Raw genomic sequence first — 19,696 nt, forward strand, 5'->3', positions numbered from 1 at the left:
ATTGCCCATATTCTAGTTATTGAGACAAACCTTTGATAGATCCTATGTAATAAATAGGTCAAAATCATTTAAAAATGGTATGTTCTCTCTATTTCCTTCTCTTTAGTGTTTTGCTTTGAAGTTGACTAATTGTTCATGATTTGTTCTCCTCTCTACTTCTTCTTCATTTTTTTTTTTCCGCTGTATATATATTACCATATTCTTTGGTTAATGATATTCTAAGAGTTTTGTGACAAACCATTAATTCATATTTAGCACATCTTACTGCATAGCTTCTGTGTATCATTAGACAATGTGAACCCAAGTGGAATCATCATCCAATACAATTTCCCTCGGGATAAAGAGGCATAGTTGGCTTCATTTTCGTTCCCTCATTCTCTATCTTCCCTTATTACTTATCACTAGCAGTAAAGAAATGTTGGGGCAAAACACATGTTACAGTAAAGTACCATTCTTCCTAGTAAATATAGAACAACACAGAAGGGAGAAAAGTCTATACAACCGAGTTCTTTATTGCCAAGTGCTAAATATGCAATGGGGCTATTATGTTCAATGTCACTAAGCTTATGGCAATCAAGATAAAGAGGTTTAAACCCCTAGAGGACGAAAATGCTTTTCATTATTATTTCTCAAGAGTCAAAAGCAAAAGAAATTTTTGTTAGTGTTATGTTGACTCTGCCGAAACGTTGATGCTTCATAGTTGTTTAGGAAAATAAGTAGTTGTAGCACTCAATATGACACTTGAAACAAAGGTGTATGACGCCCTTGTTAATTAATGTAAACACTTAAATTTGAGAAATAGTAACAAGTAGACAAATAATTATTTTAGCAGTCACAAATTTTTTTTTTATTTGCCAATTAGACCATTATCTTCTTAATGTTTACATATATGGACCAGCATTCCTTATTGAAACAGCCCATAATATATTAAACCCTGAGAATTTACTTACCAAGTTACCATGGCTGTCAAGCAGCAATGGCTTTCACCATGGTAATGGGGAGAAGCACTATATATGGTGCTGTATAAGTATTACACGGAAAAAAGAAAAAAAAAAAAAAAAAAAAGGTGTAAAATACATATGCTAAAGGAGGTAAAATGATCACTCCCGAGCAACTACAACTGCTTGCTTTCCGACATTTTGGCCACTAAAAATTCCTACAAGAGCTGAAGGGCCATTTTTTAGGCCTTCGGCTGTGTCTTCAACATATGCTATCTTTCCTTCTCTAATATAAGGCAGCACGAGGTCTAAAAAGTTGGGAAAGAGGTGATAGTAATCATACACTGTAAATCCTTCTATACGAATCCTCTTATATACCAAAGATAATAAATTTCTTATGCCCTCAGGTTGATCAAGATTGTATTCTGAGATCATTCCAGCTACTGCAATGCGACTGTGGAATCTCATGTTAAGGAGAACTGCATCAAGCATTTTGCCTCCGACATTATCAAAGCATATGTCAATGCCTTCAGGAAAACACCTAACATCATTACCAAGAAAAAAAAAAGGTCAATGCCTCTCAGTTTTTGATAAAAGTTGCTCTTGTAGTTGTTAAAGCATTCAAAGCAGTGGAGCTAAAAATTTAGCTATTGAGCTCCACCAAAAGTTACTTTATCTATTTTACATATACACATATTGCAGCAGTGGATCTATTTTAGCTTTCAACACAATAAAATAATATATCTACTACAATAAAATAATATATTCACTACAATAAACAACAATCACAACCACCCGCAACCGCTACTGCTACCACTACCGCCACCGCCATCGACTCTTTCACCGCCACTGCAATCGCTACCACTGCCACTATCGTCGTCAACGCCACCGCCGCTACTGACTCCTCCGCCGCCGCCGCCGCCGCCACATAATAGCAAATAATCGTCTAGTGTTAACAAGTGATTTTTTAAACCCCAAATTATACTTATACATTTTTTTTTTTACTAAAACAATTTCTCAATCATCATAATAGCAAGTAAATATTCATCTAATGTAACAATAATATTTTGTTTTAACTCCAAATTATATATATACAATTTATTCTCAAAAAAAAAAAATGTATATATATATATATATACAATTTGATCCCACCCACACGTGCCAAGTCCCTCTACTCTTTCTCATTCACACATGCTGCCTTTCTTCCTTTTCTTTTCTGGTTCACCTTTTCTTTTATGGTTTAGACTCAACACGCTGCCAGCTCCCTTGCCTTCTTCTCCCATGTTGCTCCCCTTCCCTCAACCAAGCCATCACCGCTCCAAGATCCTTTTCCCTCTGATTGGGTTATCTAGCAAAGCTGCTGACGATGTCAAATTCAAAAATTGCCAAATCTTTCATCTTTCTCTTCCGATCTTCCGCCATGGGTTTTGGTGATGTTTTGGCTGTGGGTTTTGCCGATGTTTGCTTTTTTTTTTTTTTTTTCCTGGTAGTGGTGGGTTTGATGAGTATGGGTGTGGTTGGGTTTGTGACTAATGTGGTGGTGGTGGTGGGGGTTGTCGTGGTGGAGGTGGTGATTGATATTGGTGGTAGTGGGTTTGATAAGTGTGGGTACAGTTGGATTTGTGACTGATGTGGTGGTGGTGGAGATGATAGGGGTTGCCGTGGTCAGAGCTGGGTCTGTGAAGGCATGGGTCGGCAGTGTGGGTCAGGGGGGCGGCTGCGTGAGAGGACTAAAAGTTGAGAGAGAGACATGGAGTGAGAGAGAGAGAGAGAGAGCAAGTGGCATTATTTTAATCAGGAAGTAAAATAAAATAATATATATTTTTTTTAGCTCTCATGAACAGTGCACATCTATTTATAGATGTGCACTGTAGCAATGGAGCTAAATTTTTTAGATTTAGCTCCATTGCTGGAGCACGATTTTAGTGTTGGAGGAGCTAAATTTTAGCAATATAGCAATATGCCCACTGCTGTGAGTGCTCTGCAACAATTAGGACTTGATATTGCTGTTGAGATATTTATCAAAAGTTAGTTTCTGCTAATATTTATTCTTTATTGTTATGCAATTTGCGGCCACCTTGAATAAATTAGTGAATGCAGTGCAATTATCGATGGAAAAAGGGTTAGCCTCACAGTTAATAATGAGAAATTTGCCTCATTTTCTTTTAAGTTATATGCAAATTGTTCACTGACCTTTTTAGAGCTGCATCCAAGTCATGCTCTTCCTTATAATTGAAAGCCTCATCGAATCCAAACTTGCTCTTTAGTATATCAATCTTGTACAGATAAAAGCAGGACGTGTTGAAATTTCATATTAAAAAATGAGCTTGTTTCTATATCCCCTGCTTTCAAACAGAGATTCAAGCATGCATTGCAGCTTAAAATTTGGGTCCAAATAAGTAAACTCATACAACAGGGTGAGGACTAGGAGAATTTGAATAAGGTTTCAGAATATTGTGTAAATTTGTGTTAAAATACTTTAATTAAGAACAAAAAATATACTATTGTTCAGAATTCATTCAAAATGGTTGTTAGTAAAAGGTGATAATACAATCAGAAGATCAAGTTATGTGTACTTTATTGTTGTCACATATATCTAGTTGAATTATTGAATAAAACAATACTGGTACACCTGTCAGAACAATGCATACCTAGTACTTTTCTTTTTCATATATTTTACAAAAGATTCCAATTAAGGTCGATATACCTTTTCTTTGCTTTCAGCACTTCCTACAACATAGCAACCCATCAATTTGGCCAATTGCCCAACTAGTTGGCCAACTGCACCAAATGCTGATGAGACAAGAACATATTCCCCTTTCTTAGGGGAACAAAGTTCATAGAAATCGGCATAATCTGTCATACCAGGCATACCTATGTGCAAAAGTAAATCCAATTAGATGGTGCATTTAACATATTGTAACAAAATAAAGTGGCATAGGAAAGACACATATACTATGTCAATGTTTTTTTAAAAAGAAAATATCTATAGCTGCTACTATGCAGAGGAGGAGATGGTGTAGATGACAGAAAAGAGTGACATGAACAAGATAGATTATGTAGTATAAATGAATAATTACACTGCAGAGTATCAAATTCATCTTTAATCCAGAGTTCCATGAATTGTATATTCCAATCATATAAAAGATTATGAAGTAAAATTCTTTTTATTTTGTTTCTTTAATTTTCTTGAAAATCAAATCCATCTTATAAACTTTTTTCCCAATTGATGAGCAAATTATTTACCAAGAAGACCAGTATAGTAGGAAAGGGGCACATCAGTGTGCTGGATTTTAAAGAGGCTTTCAGTCATCGTGATGAGGCTGTATTCTTCCCATTTGGTTACCCCCAAACGAAGTCTCCTTTCTTGAAGTCCTGGTGCCCAGATTCCAAAACTTTAGCCACTCCATACCCAACTATTGGCTACATGTTTCACCAAAAAATTAGGTTCATTTGTGAAAGCAAAAACTATGATAACAATTCTCTTTATTTCAAATTGAACCATATCATGGTTATTAAATACAGCAAATTTAAAGGTGTATCCATTGCCACGGCAAGCAAGAGAGTTATACTGCATATATGCAAGAGAAAGAGAGTGAGTCAGTGAGCTATGAGCATGAGCTTACTGAATGGGGAGCAAAGGAATAAAAAAGGCGATCTGGGATTTTAGCCTTAATGCCTCGCATGTAAGGATCACAGGACAAGTAAAGGTTGTAAGATAAATTTAGAGTTGCGAAATAAAATACATATACCTCTAGCCATAGTTGTTTAAGTCTTTGAAGAAAAGAAGACTCACTATATGATAATAGTGTATATAAAAGGGTCTTCTAGTCTATGACCTTTACCTCACACATATCCTTTTGATGGAAACACAGCCTATATTATAGGCTAGACTAGGGACCCAAGGATCACAGGACAAGTAAAGGTTGTAAGATAAATTTATAGTTTTTGAATAAAATAAATATACCTCCAGCCATAGTTGTTTAAGTATTTGAAGAAAAGAAGTCTCACTCTATGATGATAGTGTATATAAAAGGGTCTTCTAGTCTATAGCTTTTACCTCACACATATCCTTTTGATGGAAACACAGGCTATATATATAGGCTAGACTAGGGACCCTTTTAGATGAAGATTTCCATAACTCTCCTTCCATCAAGGAGCTTAAAAGTTGTAACTTCATGGTGTTTATTAACCAAATGGGTTACAACATTTGAGAGTTACTAAAGAATGTTACATCTAACATATAACTTTCACAAATAGGAAACCTAAGACATGAAATAAGAAACTTATGACATGAGTTTCATCTTCAAATGTGGGCCACATAAAATTCTCTTTAAGGAGATATAATCCTACAAAGGTTCTTCACCAACACTTCTTTTGAACCTTCTGGCACCTTCAAGCTTATGCTACTTGTGTTTAAGTACATGTCCGTTTCTTTGGGATTTCCATCTATGTAGTCTCTAGCTAGCACCTGTTTGTTTCTCACTTCTTCACCATCACTTGCCATTGCTAAAACCTTTCCCTCTCTCTTTTTCTATAGCCTGTTGCACTGCAAATAATAAAAGAGAGAAACAATTTTTTTTTTTATAGGCAAGATAGTGATCGTTATCAGGTTTGTAATGAGCTACAAATTTAACTACTATTCATCAAGAAAGAAACATGGATATAGTGACAATCATATATAGTTTAATAAGAACATTTGATGTGAAGTTCTAGGGCCTGTTTGATACCTAATTTTAAACACATATTTTCAGTTTTTCAACAACATTACATGTATTTTTACACATTTTTTTACTCACACATATTTCTAAAAAAATTAAAAACTATTATTTAAACACACGTACCAAATGGGCCCTAACTTCTATGCATGATGTTCTTTTTGTACGAGACTCTCCAAATAGCATTAAATTGTTCAAAATTGACGGTTTGATTGTAAAACAAAATTTTCCAAGTGCTTTCGGGTCAAAGCGGGATGATAGAATTGTACGCAGTGTATAGAGATTCCAGGAACACAACAAGAGAAGGGATGCGCCAGTTCAAGGTCTTGACCCAAAGCCCACATTTTTTTAATGGTTTTTTTTTTTTTTTTAATTTTAATGGCTTTACTCCTTTATATAAAGGCACAAAATTGTAGAATAATGCTAAAAATATTATAAATTTATGCATATAAAGCTCACAAATTAATTCATTTAAATTAACCTTCATTTGATTAGTATGAATTAAATTTGTTTAATTGATATTTAAATATTAAAGACCTCATTTATATTTATTGCCTTAGCCTCGAATTATATGGTGTCGACCTTGGGGGAACTTGAAATCACCTAGCGATTACAGTTATGGAGCCATCGTTGTTGGACAAATAAGGGCCATCACCCCCCCCCCCCCAATTTATAAAATAAAGAAAAATTAATGGCATATAATTTTTTTTTTTTTTATACAAGATTGAAATTCTAATTTAATCTAATCTAAGTGTATATATGTGTAAAGCTCCTTCCTAAAGACTTGAACGCCAGTCCTTATCCCCTACACCTCACGAGCACTTAAACTTGTGGAGTGACCATTGCGCCAAGAGTGTGCGGCCATATTTTAAGAGAAGTGGGGTTGGTTCCTGGTGAGTTATTAATAAATTTTAGTGTTTTTTTTTTGTCTTTTTATTTAATAAATAGCTTAAAACTTGAATTCTTTTCATCTGCTTTTCTTATCTATTTCATTAAGTGATCCACTACTTTTTTTTTTTTTTGGTTAGGTTTGTGATTTGTGTCTATGCATTGAGCACAATGGTGTTAGGCTTACTAAATAGACTTTCTGTGAGTATTGAAAATTAAGTAAGGATATGTGTGTGTGTAGGCCTGTACACGGTGCGGTGCGGCTGGTTATGGGGGTGATTTTTGCACCATACCTATAGGGTGCGGTTTTCCCTCGTGCTTGACCGCACCTCACCAATGGAGGGGTAGAACCGGTCTACAAAAGTTGCGGTGCACGATACCGGTTCGGTGTGGTTAGTTCAGTGAACTCCTCAATTGTCTCATGATCCAAACAATGTAGTTAACACTCCCAAATCACAACATAATCATTAAATAACCCAAATATTAAAAACACAGAGAAAAAAAAAAAAAAAACAAACAAACAATCACCACAGAAAACAAACAAAAAATATCTAATTTCAAATAAAATAAAATAAACTAAACTAAACCTAAGTCATAAAAGATGAAAATAAAATCTATCAAAAACAAAATACATAAACAAACCTGTAGAAAGCATTGCAATGGGGAGCATTAAAAGTCAAAACCTTCTCTAAATACCCATGACAAAAAAGGGGAGGGGAGAGAGAGTGAAACTCCAAGAACAATGGTATCAAGCGGTAGACTATGGTGACAACAAGTGGCGGAGGTTGAGGAGTGAGGGGAGAGAGAGAGAGTGGAGAGGCAAAGATGTTGTTTGGAAATGGGAGCTTGGGCAAGAAAGATTAATAGAGAGAGAGAGAGAGGCGGGGAATAGGGAAATGAACTCAACTGAGGAACTCATCTAATATATTTAGGGTTTATAATTGAAACGACGTCGTTTCAGTTTTTTTTTTTTTTTTAAATCTGATACCAAAACGACGTCGTTTTGGAACTAACATTAAAATTTATATCAAGTTCCAACCACGTCGTTTTGGTTTAGAGTTAAAATATTAAAACCCTATGTTTCCTATATCTCATTCTGTAGCGCCATTAGTCCCTTTCTTCCTTCTGACTTCCTTCTTCCTTCCACGCCTCTTTCAAACTCTCAAAGTCTCACATTCACACTCAGACCTTCTCTTTACTAAAACTTAAGAGTAACTTTATATATAAATTATAAAATATTTTAAATTATAGCTTATAGATATATATACTCCCCGGTGCAGTGCGGTTTCTCGTCGGAGTGCAAAATGGTCGTCGATCGCCGCACTGACCGCCTTCGGTATCCCTAGATTGCTGCAGACCACCTCTCCGAGCACCTACAGTGGAGCTTTGAATGGTTCGGATCGGTTCGGCACCGGTCGGTTTCATCGGTACCGGTCAGATCCTAAACAGGCCTGTATGTGTGTGTGTGTGTGTGTGTGAGAAGGGGGGGGGGGGAATTCTTAGGTACTCTTGGAGCTCTCACATTCATAGTGAACCCCACCATAAATGTGAGAGGTAAGGACGAACCTAGGATTTTAAGCTAGCAGGGGGCCAAAGTATAAAGAAAAAAAAAAAACTCCAAATTGGTGTTCATATAGTATTAAAAAATTATAAATACACAAAATTGTTGTTTCCAAATACATTAAGATGCAATCATTTACCAACAAAGAAGAAAACAAAAACAAAATATTGTTTTTTTCTTAATTTCTGCGGGTCTTACTGTAACAGGTTTGTCTGACTAGACTTTTTTTTTTTTTTTTTGGTTGAAGTTAGAGCATTCACAATGGTATTGCTAAACATTTTAGCTTTTAGTACCTTAAAAAGCTATTTTATCTATTTTATCACCTCACTTTACAATACAACCAATATCAAATATTCTATATTTTTTATTACTTCATTAAAAAGAATATAAATAACTCATTAAAATAATAAAGGAAGAGTTAGAATTTGAGTTTTTTAATTGAAGGAAGATATATAATCTTAATAAAACATTGTATTTTATTTTTAACAACTTGCTACACTCAATTGGTATTTATACCAATTTACTGTAGTTGAAAAAATTTAGCTTTGGCTTTTCCAATAACATATAATTTTTTGATTCTTTGGTAATAAAATAGTTTTTTTTTTTTTTTGGCTAAAATACAATTACCATTGTGAATGTTTTTATTGTTTTTGTTAAGTTTTTAGGTTGGATAGTTGCTATTTTGATGACGTTAACTTGAGGAGAAGAGGAGTTTTAAGGTTTTGTAAGGGAGTCCAACTACAAAATAAAATATATAATAACTTTAAAAAAAAAAATTTTGGACCCAGGAGGGACTCGGACCCCTACCTGGGTCTATCTTTGATGAGAGGAGGGAGCACCATCCTCCATACTGAGGGAGTATCATTTTCCATGCTTTAGGAGTACCTAATAATTACTCATGTGTATAGGGTAGAGAATTGTGCACTTTATTTTTATTTATTTATTATTCTATCAAACCAATAACGAAGATTTATTCAATGTTAAGTAGTGAGGTTGCACACTAGTTAACTTTAGCTGATTATCGATAACCACTCAAAATGGTCTAATGGTATCTCTGGGTTAAAGGGAAGGGGATAGTTAGTAGAGGCAGTATTCTAAACACCCTTTAAAAAAAAAAAAAAATTGATCATTATCTTTTTTTTGAAAAGAAGCTCGTTATCTTACTGATAGTCTGATAAGGATCAGATTATATTTTCAATAACAAAACATTTACGAAAACGCCATTGGCTCATTATCTTTTTACCGACCAATACCAGGAAATGATACAGCCGCCAGGCCCGCCACTGGCTCATTATCTCTTTGCCGACCAAGATATTTTCAATAACAACATTGTTTTGAATATTGATTGTTTCAACCAACTTAGACGAAAAACGATTGGTACAGCCGCCAGTGCCGCTACCGCCAGATCTTACCTCAACATATATGTAATCTTCAGGCAATTATTGAGGATATCCAGAAGATCAAAGTCAACAATGTTTAATACTCCTCCCTCCATTAGATGTGAGACACATTTTCATATGTGGGTTTTTATTTTCATGATTCCATGGTTAAGGCTTACCAAAAAAGAATTTTGTTTCATATTTATTGGATTTTGATACTGGTAACATAATATCATTTGTTATCAAATACATTTTCCTAAGGTATGGGTAGTGTGGCTAAGGTTTTGGATTCCAGGCATCCAGACTACAAAGAAGGTGACTTTGTTTGGGGACCAGCATTATGGGAAGAGTACAGCCTAGTCGAGGAACCTAACCTTACCAAAATTCACCATATAGATGTACCACTTTCCCATTACACTGGAATTCTTGGTCAGTTATTTGGTTTGATGGTCATTAATTTTGCCTCTCATAATATGTATTTAACTTATCCAATCAACTATGGCTACAAAATCTTCCACAATATTCCATAATTTGGTGAGATAACAAATTGTTATTTTGGCACCTTTTATAATTGCAATTGCTCCTTTTTCTTTAGTGAGTGGTTTTCACTTCTCAGATCATCATATGTGCTTGTATTTTTACTGTCACTTCTACTCATCAGGAGGATACTTTTTGAATTAAGGATCCTAATGATCAAGATTTAGATTAAATATTATAAATATAAGATATATCTGAACCATATATACACCCTTAAATATAAGAAATAAAATCTTATCCATATTATATTTTTCTTTTTCTTTAATCTGAAGATAATATATATATATATATATTCATATAATATAAAAACGATTGACAAATTAGATTCATGTTGATTTTTTTTTTTTTTTTGGGTTCCCCTCCATATTTTGAATGTGTTCATATATAGGTTATCCTGGTATAACAGCATATGCTGGTTTCTACGAAGTTTGTTCTCCTAAGAAAGGAGAATATGTCTTCGTTTCATCTGCTTCCGGTGCAGTTGGTCAGCTCGTTGGACAATTCGCAAAGTTGACGGGTTGCTATGTGGTTGGAAGTGCAGGAAGTCAATAAAAGGTCTACTAACTTTTTTTTTTTTTTTTAATTAAAAAAGATCTAGTAACTTATTATATTGTATAGATAACATAAAATAAACTATGCAATCTCATGTTTCAATTATATATTATTTTTGTTTCTCAAAAAAAAATTATATATTATTTTTCTATATTTCTTTTGTGTTTTTAGAAATTAAATATCTCACCCTTTTTGTTTTATTTTGTTTTTATTTTTTTATAATAATATTGGCATATATATTTTTAGTGATTAATTAATTTTAAAATCCTAATTCCTCAAAAAAAAAAAAAAAGTAATATCAGGATAATTCCTTTAGTTATATAATTTCTAGGGAATCTTTTCGTTGCGTAGCTTCCTGGAAATTAGTACTGATCGATTGCTTTCCCTTTGACCACTGTATGCTTTTAAATTGTTCATGGCATATAGATGTGTAATAAATAACAAGTGATGTCAAGGTATTAGAATTTTATTATAAGAACATTATAAATTGATATATTAGTTTACAAATTCAAAGCAAACTATAATTGAAAATTGACGTGACAGTGACAATTTAACTACTAATGTATCACCATTTTAATTTGTCTTTTTTCTTTTTTAATAATTGTTTTTTGAAACCATTTACACTAGTCATCAAGTATTGAAACTTGTAATACTTTTATTATTTTTCATTTATATATTGAACTAACATTATGAGAATTTAGAACTTTTTGAATTTCTGAATATTTATCGACTCTGTGTAGTCACCATCTCATTTTTTAATTATAATTCTCTTTGAGAGCAAGTAGCATGAAATACGTTGCCATGTCTCTACTGACGTTCTGGAAATAGTGTACATATGAAATAATTACTTTCCTTTTTAGTTTCTTCGTAAAGGAGAGATGGTGCTAATTGCATTTATAACCTCTGTTAAATGAATACTTATTTGTTGTCTTCAATCAGGTTGATTTATTGAAGAACAAGTTTGCGTTCGATGAGGCTTTCAATTATAAAGAGGAGCATGATTTGAATGCTTCTTTGAAAAGGTCAGCATTTGCTACTGTGTGTCACGCATATGTGGTACCAATCTAACATGTCACCATAAGCTTTTAAAGCTCACTTTTTTCTACATGATATATATATTCTAATTTTTCTTTTTAATGTTACAAAATAGCGTTAAACTATATAAAATCATAGTTGTTTTTTTTTTTTTTTTTTTTTTTTTTTTTTTTTTTTTTTTTTTTTTTTTTTAAAAAAAAAAAAAAAAAAAAAAAAAGAAACCCATGAAGTAAGAATGAAGGAAAATGAAACCCATCGCTGTGAGGGGGTGAGCTTGAGAGGGGCGGCCATGGAGTTCGTTTGAGAGAGTTTTAGAGATGAGAGAATAGGGGTTTAGAGAGAGCTCAGGCCGAGAGCTTAGAGAGACTGAGCTCGAGTTTAGAGTGAGAGAGAGGGCTCGGTGAGATTTATTGTGGGAGCTTGAAGGGTCGGCCATGGAGGTTCGATGGAGGCTCGACCTAGGAAAGTTTCAAAGATTGGAGTGAGAGCTCAGGATTGGTGAGGGCTTGGTAAGGTTTTTTTGGTGAGGAGCTCACCGCTGAGGTGGCGTCAATGATTGAGGGAAATGAGATTGAAGGGTCGGCCATGGAGTTTCATTTGAGGCAGCTCAAATGAAACCCAACCACAGTAGCAAACCCACCCCAATTCCAACTTCAAACCCACTTTGAATCCCAGCCACAGTAGCAAAACACCTGAATAAGCAATCAAAACCCTAACTTTTTTATTTTTGTTATATTTGTTTTTCCCTGAAAAAGTGTTTTTCTAACGGCAAAAGAAAAGGTGGGTAATAGATTCCTAACGAAAGTTATCTTATGTGGGCAAAGTGTAAATGATTGAACCATGGGTAGGCAAAATGAAAACGGGTCATATCACAAGTGGGTTTATTGTAATTATCCCTTTTTAATATATAATTCTCTTTAAGAGCAAGTAGCATGAAATACGTTGCCATGTCTCTACTGATGTTCTGGAAATAGTGTACATATGAAATAATTACTTTCCTTTTTAGTTTCTTCGTAAAGGAGAGATGGTGCTAATTGCATATATAACCTCTGTTAAATGAATACTTATTTGTTGTCTTGAGTAATCTAACTTTTTAGTTATTAATACAATACACATTACTATTGGTTTCTCTTTTAGCATGGCAGGTATTTCCTGAATGGTATTGACATTTACTTTGAGAACGTAGGAGGGAAAATGCTTGATGCAGTTCTTCTAAACATGAGACCATGGGCACATAGCTGGATGTGGAACGACCTCAACCTACAATCTTGATGAGCTTGAAGGGATTAAAAATTTGATGTTTATAAGCGAATTCTTATGGAAGGATTTTTAGCTATTGAATACTATCACCTCTATCCCAAGTTCTTAGACCACATATTGCCATACATTAGAGAATCAAAGATAGTTTATGTGGAAGACTTAGCTAAAGGCCTTGAGAATGGGGCAGCAGCTCTTCTAGGACTCTTTAGTGGCCGCAATGTTGGAAAACAAGTACTTGTAGTTGCTCGTGAATAAGAGCACGTTTGGTACAATAAATGAATTGGAATAAAATCCTATGCATGTATTTGACAATTGGTTAATTTTGTATCCCATTTTTTTTTTTTTTTACAAGATAGAATTCTACTCTAGCCTAATCTAAGTGTATGTGTGTGTGAAACTTTATCTTGGAGACTTGAACCCTGACCCTTGCCCCTCATACCCCACAAGCACTTATACTTGTTAAGTGACCATTACACCAAGGGTGAGCATGGTATCCCAATTTTATATATATACATTTAGAGAAGATTAATAAATGAGATGTTATTTTTTAAGGATTTTTTATTTTTATAATTATTATATGCAAAGAGGGGTTTGTATTTATTGAGATATATTAATTCTTAATATTATTCTACATATATTAAGGAATAGTTATTGTTATTCTCTCGGAGAGATATAAATATTTACATTGTTTTAATAGCATTCACACTAGCCCCAAGGGAATTTTTTGACTAAAATGATAGAAGTATATTAATCAAAAGAAAATACAAAAGAAAGCCTGGCCCAGGAGTTATACAATATTGAAATTGGCCCAAAGAACAATGGACCTATTACTCCAGAAGCACCAAAACTTAAAGATAAAAAAAAACAAAACAAAACAAAAACAAAAAACAAAACAAAACAAGGTATATTCGTAAACAGATATTTCATCCATGGGGGAGGGACTTAGCAAGTCTCTAATATTCTTCGAGCAACGAGTCTGCCTGCTTAAAAATCTCATTTGGATGGGTTTGAACATGCTTAAACTGGAAGCGGTTATGAGCGTTCCACAAAGACCACGACGTTATAGCCCACAGCTGGAGTTCCTTTCTGTCAAGCCTCTATATCATATGACGTGCAAGCATGAAGAAATTCTCGACCAAGGAACTGCACTTTTGCAGCTTACCCCGAACCAAAGCCCAGACGTTACAGGCAAACGGGCACTCCCATAGAATATGCTCTGTTGTTTCATCTTGTTGGCCTCAAAAGAAGCACTAAGGGTCAATCTGCACTTTCCGTCGGGTAATGTTGGATTTTGTAGGTAGAACATTGTAGCAAGCTCTCCACATAAATGTTCGAACCTTTGGAGGGACGTTTAGGGACCATAATCTCTTCCACAAGCTCTAATCTTGTGCAACGAAGGAGTGCTCCTCAGAGGGAGGATGGCTAAGCCGGTGAGCCATTTGATATGCAATCTTCATCATAAACTCCTGGGGCTTATTTTCCTTCCACGTCAACTTATCTCTTGTGTTCAATGTGCCCACCTTAATCCTCAAAATATCTTCCACTATGGCTTGAGTGAGGGTGGTAGTGAGGATGCTTCAATCCCACTGATGGGTCACCTCGCTGATCAAGTTGTAGACTCTCAAATCTTTGTCTGCCCCATCACGGAAACGTGGGGGGGGGGGGGGTGTGGTAGCCATTTATGAGAGCTGATACTAATGGATCTCCCATCGCCCACTTCCCATATGGACCCTTCCATGTTAGGACATATGTGGAACTTGTTAGAACATATGTTATGTAAATTGGCTAATCCTTTGACAAAACACTTTACTTATAATTGGGTAGATCTAGGATGGGTTAAGACTTCAAAAAACATGTTGTTTAAGTCAAGTGTTAAAGCCATGAAGATTGAACCAAAAAACAAGTAAAGAAAAGCTGTTCATTAAAGCTGGATAGAAGTTGGACAGAAGCTGGACAAATTCTCGACAGATTCTCGATAAAAGCTCGACAGAAACATATCTATCAAGATTTAATGAACAAAGCTTGACAGAATCTCGACAGATCCAGTATCTATAGACACTTACGAAATCAGAATTTCCAAATCTGATTTTTGGCCCATGCTGAAATATTTGTGTAGGGTTTTTTTTTCTCACAATCCTAGACATATATAAGGCTTTTTTTAAAGGCCGTCATAAAGGGTATGCACATAGAGAACATATGAAAAATGTGACCGAGTGCCTTATTCTCTCTGAAAGAAGTTACTACGTTTTTTGCGCCTTAGGGTTTTATAACTAAGTACTTCTTAATCTTCATTGTTTATGAAGTGAAGAACTTTGCAGCCAACATCTTCTTCAAGTTGGTGGAGTTAGTCACGTACCAGGATCCGTGCATCATTGGTTAGTCACGTACTGGGATTCATGCAAATAGGTGGCGTTCATATATTGAAGAGTTCAGAAGTTCTGAAGCGGTAGAAGGTTTTCGCTATCAGTTCATCTACGGGGATTGTAGAGTCTAGGGACAAAATTTTTGAACTAGATTTGAAACTTCTCTTTACTATAGTGGATTGCTTTTCGGGAATTATTCCCCCCAAGTTTTTTACTGTGAAACTAGTTTGTTTCATTGGTTTTCCTAGGTCATCATATCTTGTCTTATCTACTATTCCGTTATGCATGATATTGACATGATATTGATAACTAAAGGAGTGAATTTTACCGTTTGAGGAGTTTTTTCGTCTTTCCTTTTACTCTCGTCACTAGTTTGACGATCTGGGTGCTCCCTCTTTCGTCTTCTACGATCGTCCTCCTTCCTTCCCTTGTCTCCTGGTCTTTCCAAGTCCTTAATGGCGGCTAAAGCATCTTCAGCATTCATGTACTTCTGTGCTTTTAGTTGCATCTCTGCCATCGTCTTAGGAGGATTCTTCGCGAGTGAAACTACGAACTCTCTGGACTTTAATCCCGCTTTAAAGGTCGTCAACTGCACTTTGTCGTCAGCTTCGTCCACCTCTAGAGAGTCTCGAGTAAAGCGTTTTACATATGATCTTAGGGTTTCTTTCTCTCTTTGTCTTATGGTGAGTAAGTGGTCTGTTGGCCTCTTCGGGCGTTGTCCCCCGACGAAGTGGCACAAAAAGGCGTTGCTCAACTGCTCGAAGCTGTCGATGGACGATGTTGGTAACTTTGTGAACCACTTCCTTGCAGCTCCTTTGAGAGTGGTGGGGAAGGAACGACACAGTATTTCGTCAGGAGACTGTTGAAGGCCTAGTGTCGTCTTGAAGGTGTTGAGGTGGTCTTGAGGGTCCTTAAGTCTGTTAAACAGCTCAAGCTGAGGCAAGCGAAATTTTGACGGCACAGGGCATTCCAAGACTGCCATGGTGAAGGGTGAATCTGTTGCCCTGACCATTCTATCCAGGCTTCGGTTTGTTTTTTCTCTAATGGCATTCCTTAACTCGTCTATCTCCTTTCTTATCTCCCAAAGAAGATCTAAGTTCTATTCATCTGGAGTAGTCGGCCCTCGACGGTCACTCCTTCTATAACTATCTCCTTCATCCTCTTGATTTGCCCTAGACTGATTCTCTCCCTGCTAAAGCCGTAGCTTTATTTCCTGATTCTGCCTGGTAAGTTTTTCGACGGTAGTTGCAAGAGCCTGGACTTGCAGAGCTAATGCTGCAGAATCCTGGTTGGACTCTATCTGAATGTAAAAGTTAATTGGAAACTACACTTTCGAACCTAAGTATGAAAATGTTGTCCTCACAGATGGTGCCAAATTGATGAAGTGCAAATCATCAGTCTTTGTAAGTGCGTCTAGATGGAGATGAGTCCTCGTTTGTGTCCCTGCAAATATGAAAAGATGGCTCCCTTAAGGTGGTCATCGATGTGGTGCTTGCTGCAACATCTCCGATGCCAAAGTCAGTATAAGGACGCCTTTTAGGAAGAATATCAGAATATCAGAGTATTAGAGTAACTATGAATGATTCTAGATGTGTTTATGTACCTTGTGTTGATGTTGTGAGGGGTTTATATATGTTCCCACTCCTCCTAGCCATTGTGGCTATTATTGTGGTTTTAATGCCTATCTTGGTAATGCTTTATGCTCAGTATTATAGGCTTTGATGGGCCTCCAACAGTCTGTTCAGCTGGTTGTGTAACCGTCTGTGTCATTATTGATTGCATTAAATGGCCTCCTTACCTTCGTCGGTGACGTGGATCTATTGACGAAAATATTTGCTTCGCTCGTCTGAGACAATGGGCTTCGTTGGTCTCATCAATTATAACACTTTATTTTTTAACTCTTAATGTGATGTGAGATATGGTAAAATTACTGTTATGTATAACAGTATAACCTTACCGTTTTAGTAGATGTACTTTTTTTTTTTATAATATATATTCATTTCAACTACTCTTTAAATCAAAGTCAACCGCACTCATACTACCATGCTTTAATCAAGAGGATGAGCCTTCTCAAAAAAAAAAAAAAAAAAAAATCAAGAGGATGAGGTAATGGTATTATTTTTATATCCTACAGTTCAAAAGATAGCAGATATGTATAAACACATATTTCATGAATATATGTCTTCTTTTCTGTTCATAAAAAAAAATTGTCTTCTTTCCTTTCATTTAATTTTTTATTTTTATTTTTTGGAGAGAGGGTGTGGGAATACTCTTTACCTTTTTATGCTATATTATATTGTTGTAAGATCTACTGCACATTTCTTTCGTTTTTCAAACAATTTAAATTGTGTAGAAGAGAATAAAAAAAAATAAAAAATCTTACTCAATGTGCTAAACTTCTGCTTTTATGTGGTCTTCGAAAGGTCATGGTAAACAACTTTATCTACTTTAAGCACCTTGAACAATCTAACATTTCATTCTATAAAGAAAATATTTTTGTTAAGTTAGATTTTTCTACAATATTGCTTTGATTTTAAATGCTTCATAATCGCCAGTCTTGAACAAAAACAATGAATTAGAGATCCATACAAATGCATCCACACATTTTCACCTTATCCAATTGATACAAGGAAAAGAGTTGGCTTTTTGTATCTTTGAAAATTTTTTTATATATAAAAATAATCTAAAAATTTATATTTATCTACCGCAAGAAGATTTGTGACCACCCTAAGTTTTTTTATGTTCAATAAAATTAAACTTTGGTCCATAATTTGGTCCACTTAACAATATATTAGAACCTTTTTAGCAAAAAAAAAAAAAAACCGAAATTATTTTTTATAACTAAAATCTGAAAAAAAATTATAATAATAGCAAGTCGAAATATCCAATAAATACCCAGGAAAAAAAGCCCAAGACAGATTTTTAAATCAACAAAAATAATAAAATAATAATAATAATAATTAAATTTGTATAAACTATATTAGGGTCTTCAGCAGTCAGCGACTCAGCAACAGCAAAACCCAGAGACGGCGACGGCGAGATCGCAAAATAAGAACTTCAGCCTTCAACGTGCCGCCGTCCCTGACCTTAGCCTGCAACATCAAGGTATTTCAGTTCTCTCTCTTTTTTCTCTATCTCATCTCTGCTCTGACTGAGAGTGGCGCTCTCTCTCTCTTTTTCTCTATCTCATACTCATAGTCTGACTACTGACTTGTGTTGTGACTTAGACTTAGGCATGCTGTTATCTTTTGACAATATAAATTCGCTTTTCAGCTTTTGTCTTTTTGGGTATGTGTATGTAAATATAAAGCTGTTGATTGGCTCTTGTCTCTTCAGCGGGTGTAGATGGGGCCGTGGCATTGAATATTTGAATTGGGGTAGTGAGTGAACACTGAACAAGACATTACAAAAAGATTAAAAAAAAAAAAAAACCTATGTTAGGCAGTGGGTTTAGCCGTGTTTTTTGGTTGTTGTTGTTGTCGTAGTCAATATATGAATTTCTTAAGGACCACAAAAAATTCATCCTATCTCTTCTTCTCAGACGTTGTTACCTTTTCTTTTTCTCTTGCGGTCCACTCACTGCATCTACTTGTTTGTATACTAATCCAGTAAGTTCACTCTTAACATGCCATTGATTTTATTTTTCTAGGCTAGATCAATAGTTTATTAAACACAACAATTAAAATAAGATGAAAATTTTAATTTGATATTTACCACTATTGAGAAAACAGACCAATTCGGAATGAGTATGGATATATAATGTTTAAAGCGTGCTCTTAATTTCATTAAGTGAATAAAATAATTCTAAATTGTTTTAATATTTTATTTTATTTGAAGTTTGAACTCTCTCTCTCTCTCTCCATATATATATAATTGGGAGAGAGAGAAAAAAAAATTATGTGATTCTCAAAAAAAAAAAAAATTTATGTAATACTCCTTTATAGATCCTTTTTATTTTTTTGCAAATAAATTTATATTTGATCTTGATATGTTATTCTTTATTATTATTATTTTTTTTGAGAATTATATGATATTCTTTATGTATTTATTATAAGGAGAAATAAATATGGATAGAAAGAAAGAACAATTTTGGAAACATGTTGAGAAATTAGATTGTTGTTTAAAATGTAAGTTTTGATGGAGGTGTTTCAAGGATTAAATCACATCTGGCTGAAGTTATTGATCATGATATTGTTATTTGTAAAATAGCTACTAAAATTGTTCAATAAGAAGCTTATCTTTCTCTCTAAAAATGAAAAAGAAAAGAAGAAGCTTATCTGGCCTTTAAAATTTAGGGGGCGTACAAAAACTTAATCTGATTTTGATTTAATTATATTTATAGTATATGTATGTGCTATAGAGTATACAGAGAAGAACACATAACATAATTATATAATATTTTTTTTAAATTAGAAAAAGCTTATTCTTTTTCATAAAAAAGCTTATTTTTATAATTCTATAGATC

General features: G+C 34.6%; 1 protein-coding gene and 2 pseudogenes across 1 annotated transcript; 1 reads left to right on the forward strand and 2 right to left on the reverse strand.

Moving 5' to 3' along the window:
* Window positions 1-904: 904 nt before the first annotated feature.
* LOC112007792 (2-alkenal reductase (NADP(+)-dependent)-like) lies at window positions 905-5,445 on the reverse strand (annotated as a pseudogene).
* A 4,248-nt stretch (window positions 5,446-9,693) lies between these two features.
* On the forward strand, window positions 9,694-13,131 carry LOC112009689 (2-alkenal reductase (NADP(+)-dependent)-like; annotated as a pseudogene).
* Window positions 13,132-15,502: 2,371 nt separating this feature from the next.
* On the reverse strand, window positions 15,503-16,243 carry LOC112007537 (uncharacterized). Its single transcript, XM_024039893.2, has one exon. The coding sequence runs from the start codon at window positions 16,241-16,243 to the stop codon at window positions 15,503-15,505; it is 741 nt and encodes a 246-aa protein (XP_023895661.2).
* Between the last annotated feature and the right edge of the window lie 3,453 nt (window positions 16,244-19,696).

This window comes from Quercus suber, unplaced genomic scaffold, assembly GCF_002906115.3.
Source record: "Quercus suber isolate HL8 unplaced genomic scaffold, Cork oak 2.0 scaffold_425, whole genome shotgun sequence".
Classification (NCBI taxonomy): Eukaryota; Viridiplantae; Streptophyta; class Magnoliopsida; order Fagales; family Fagaceae; genus Quercus; species Quercus suber.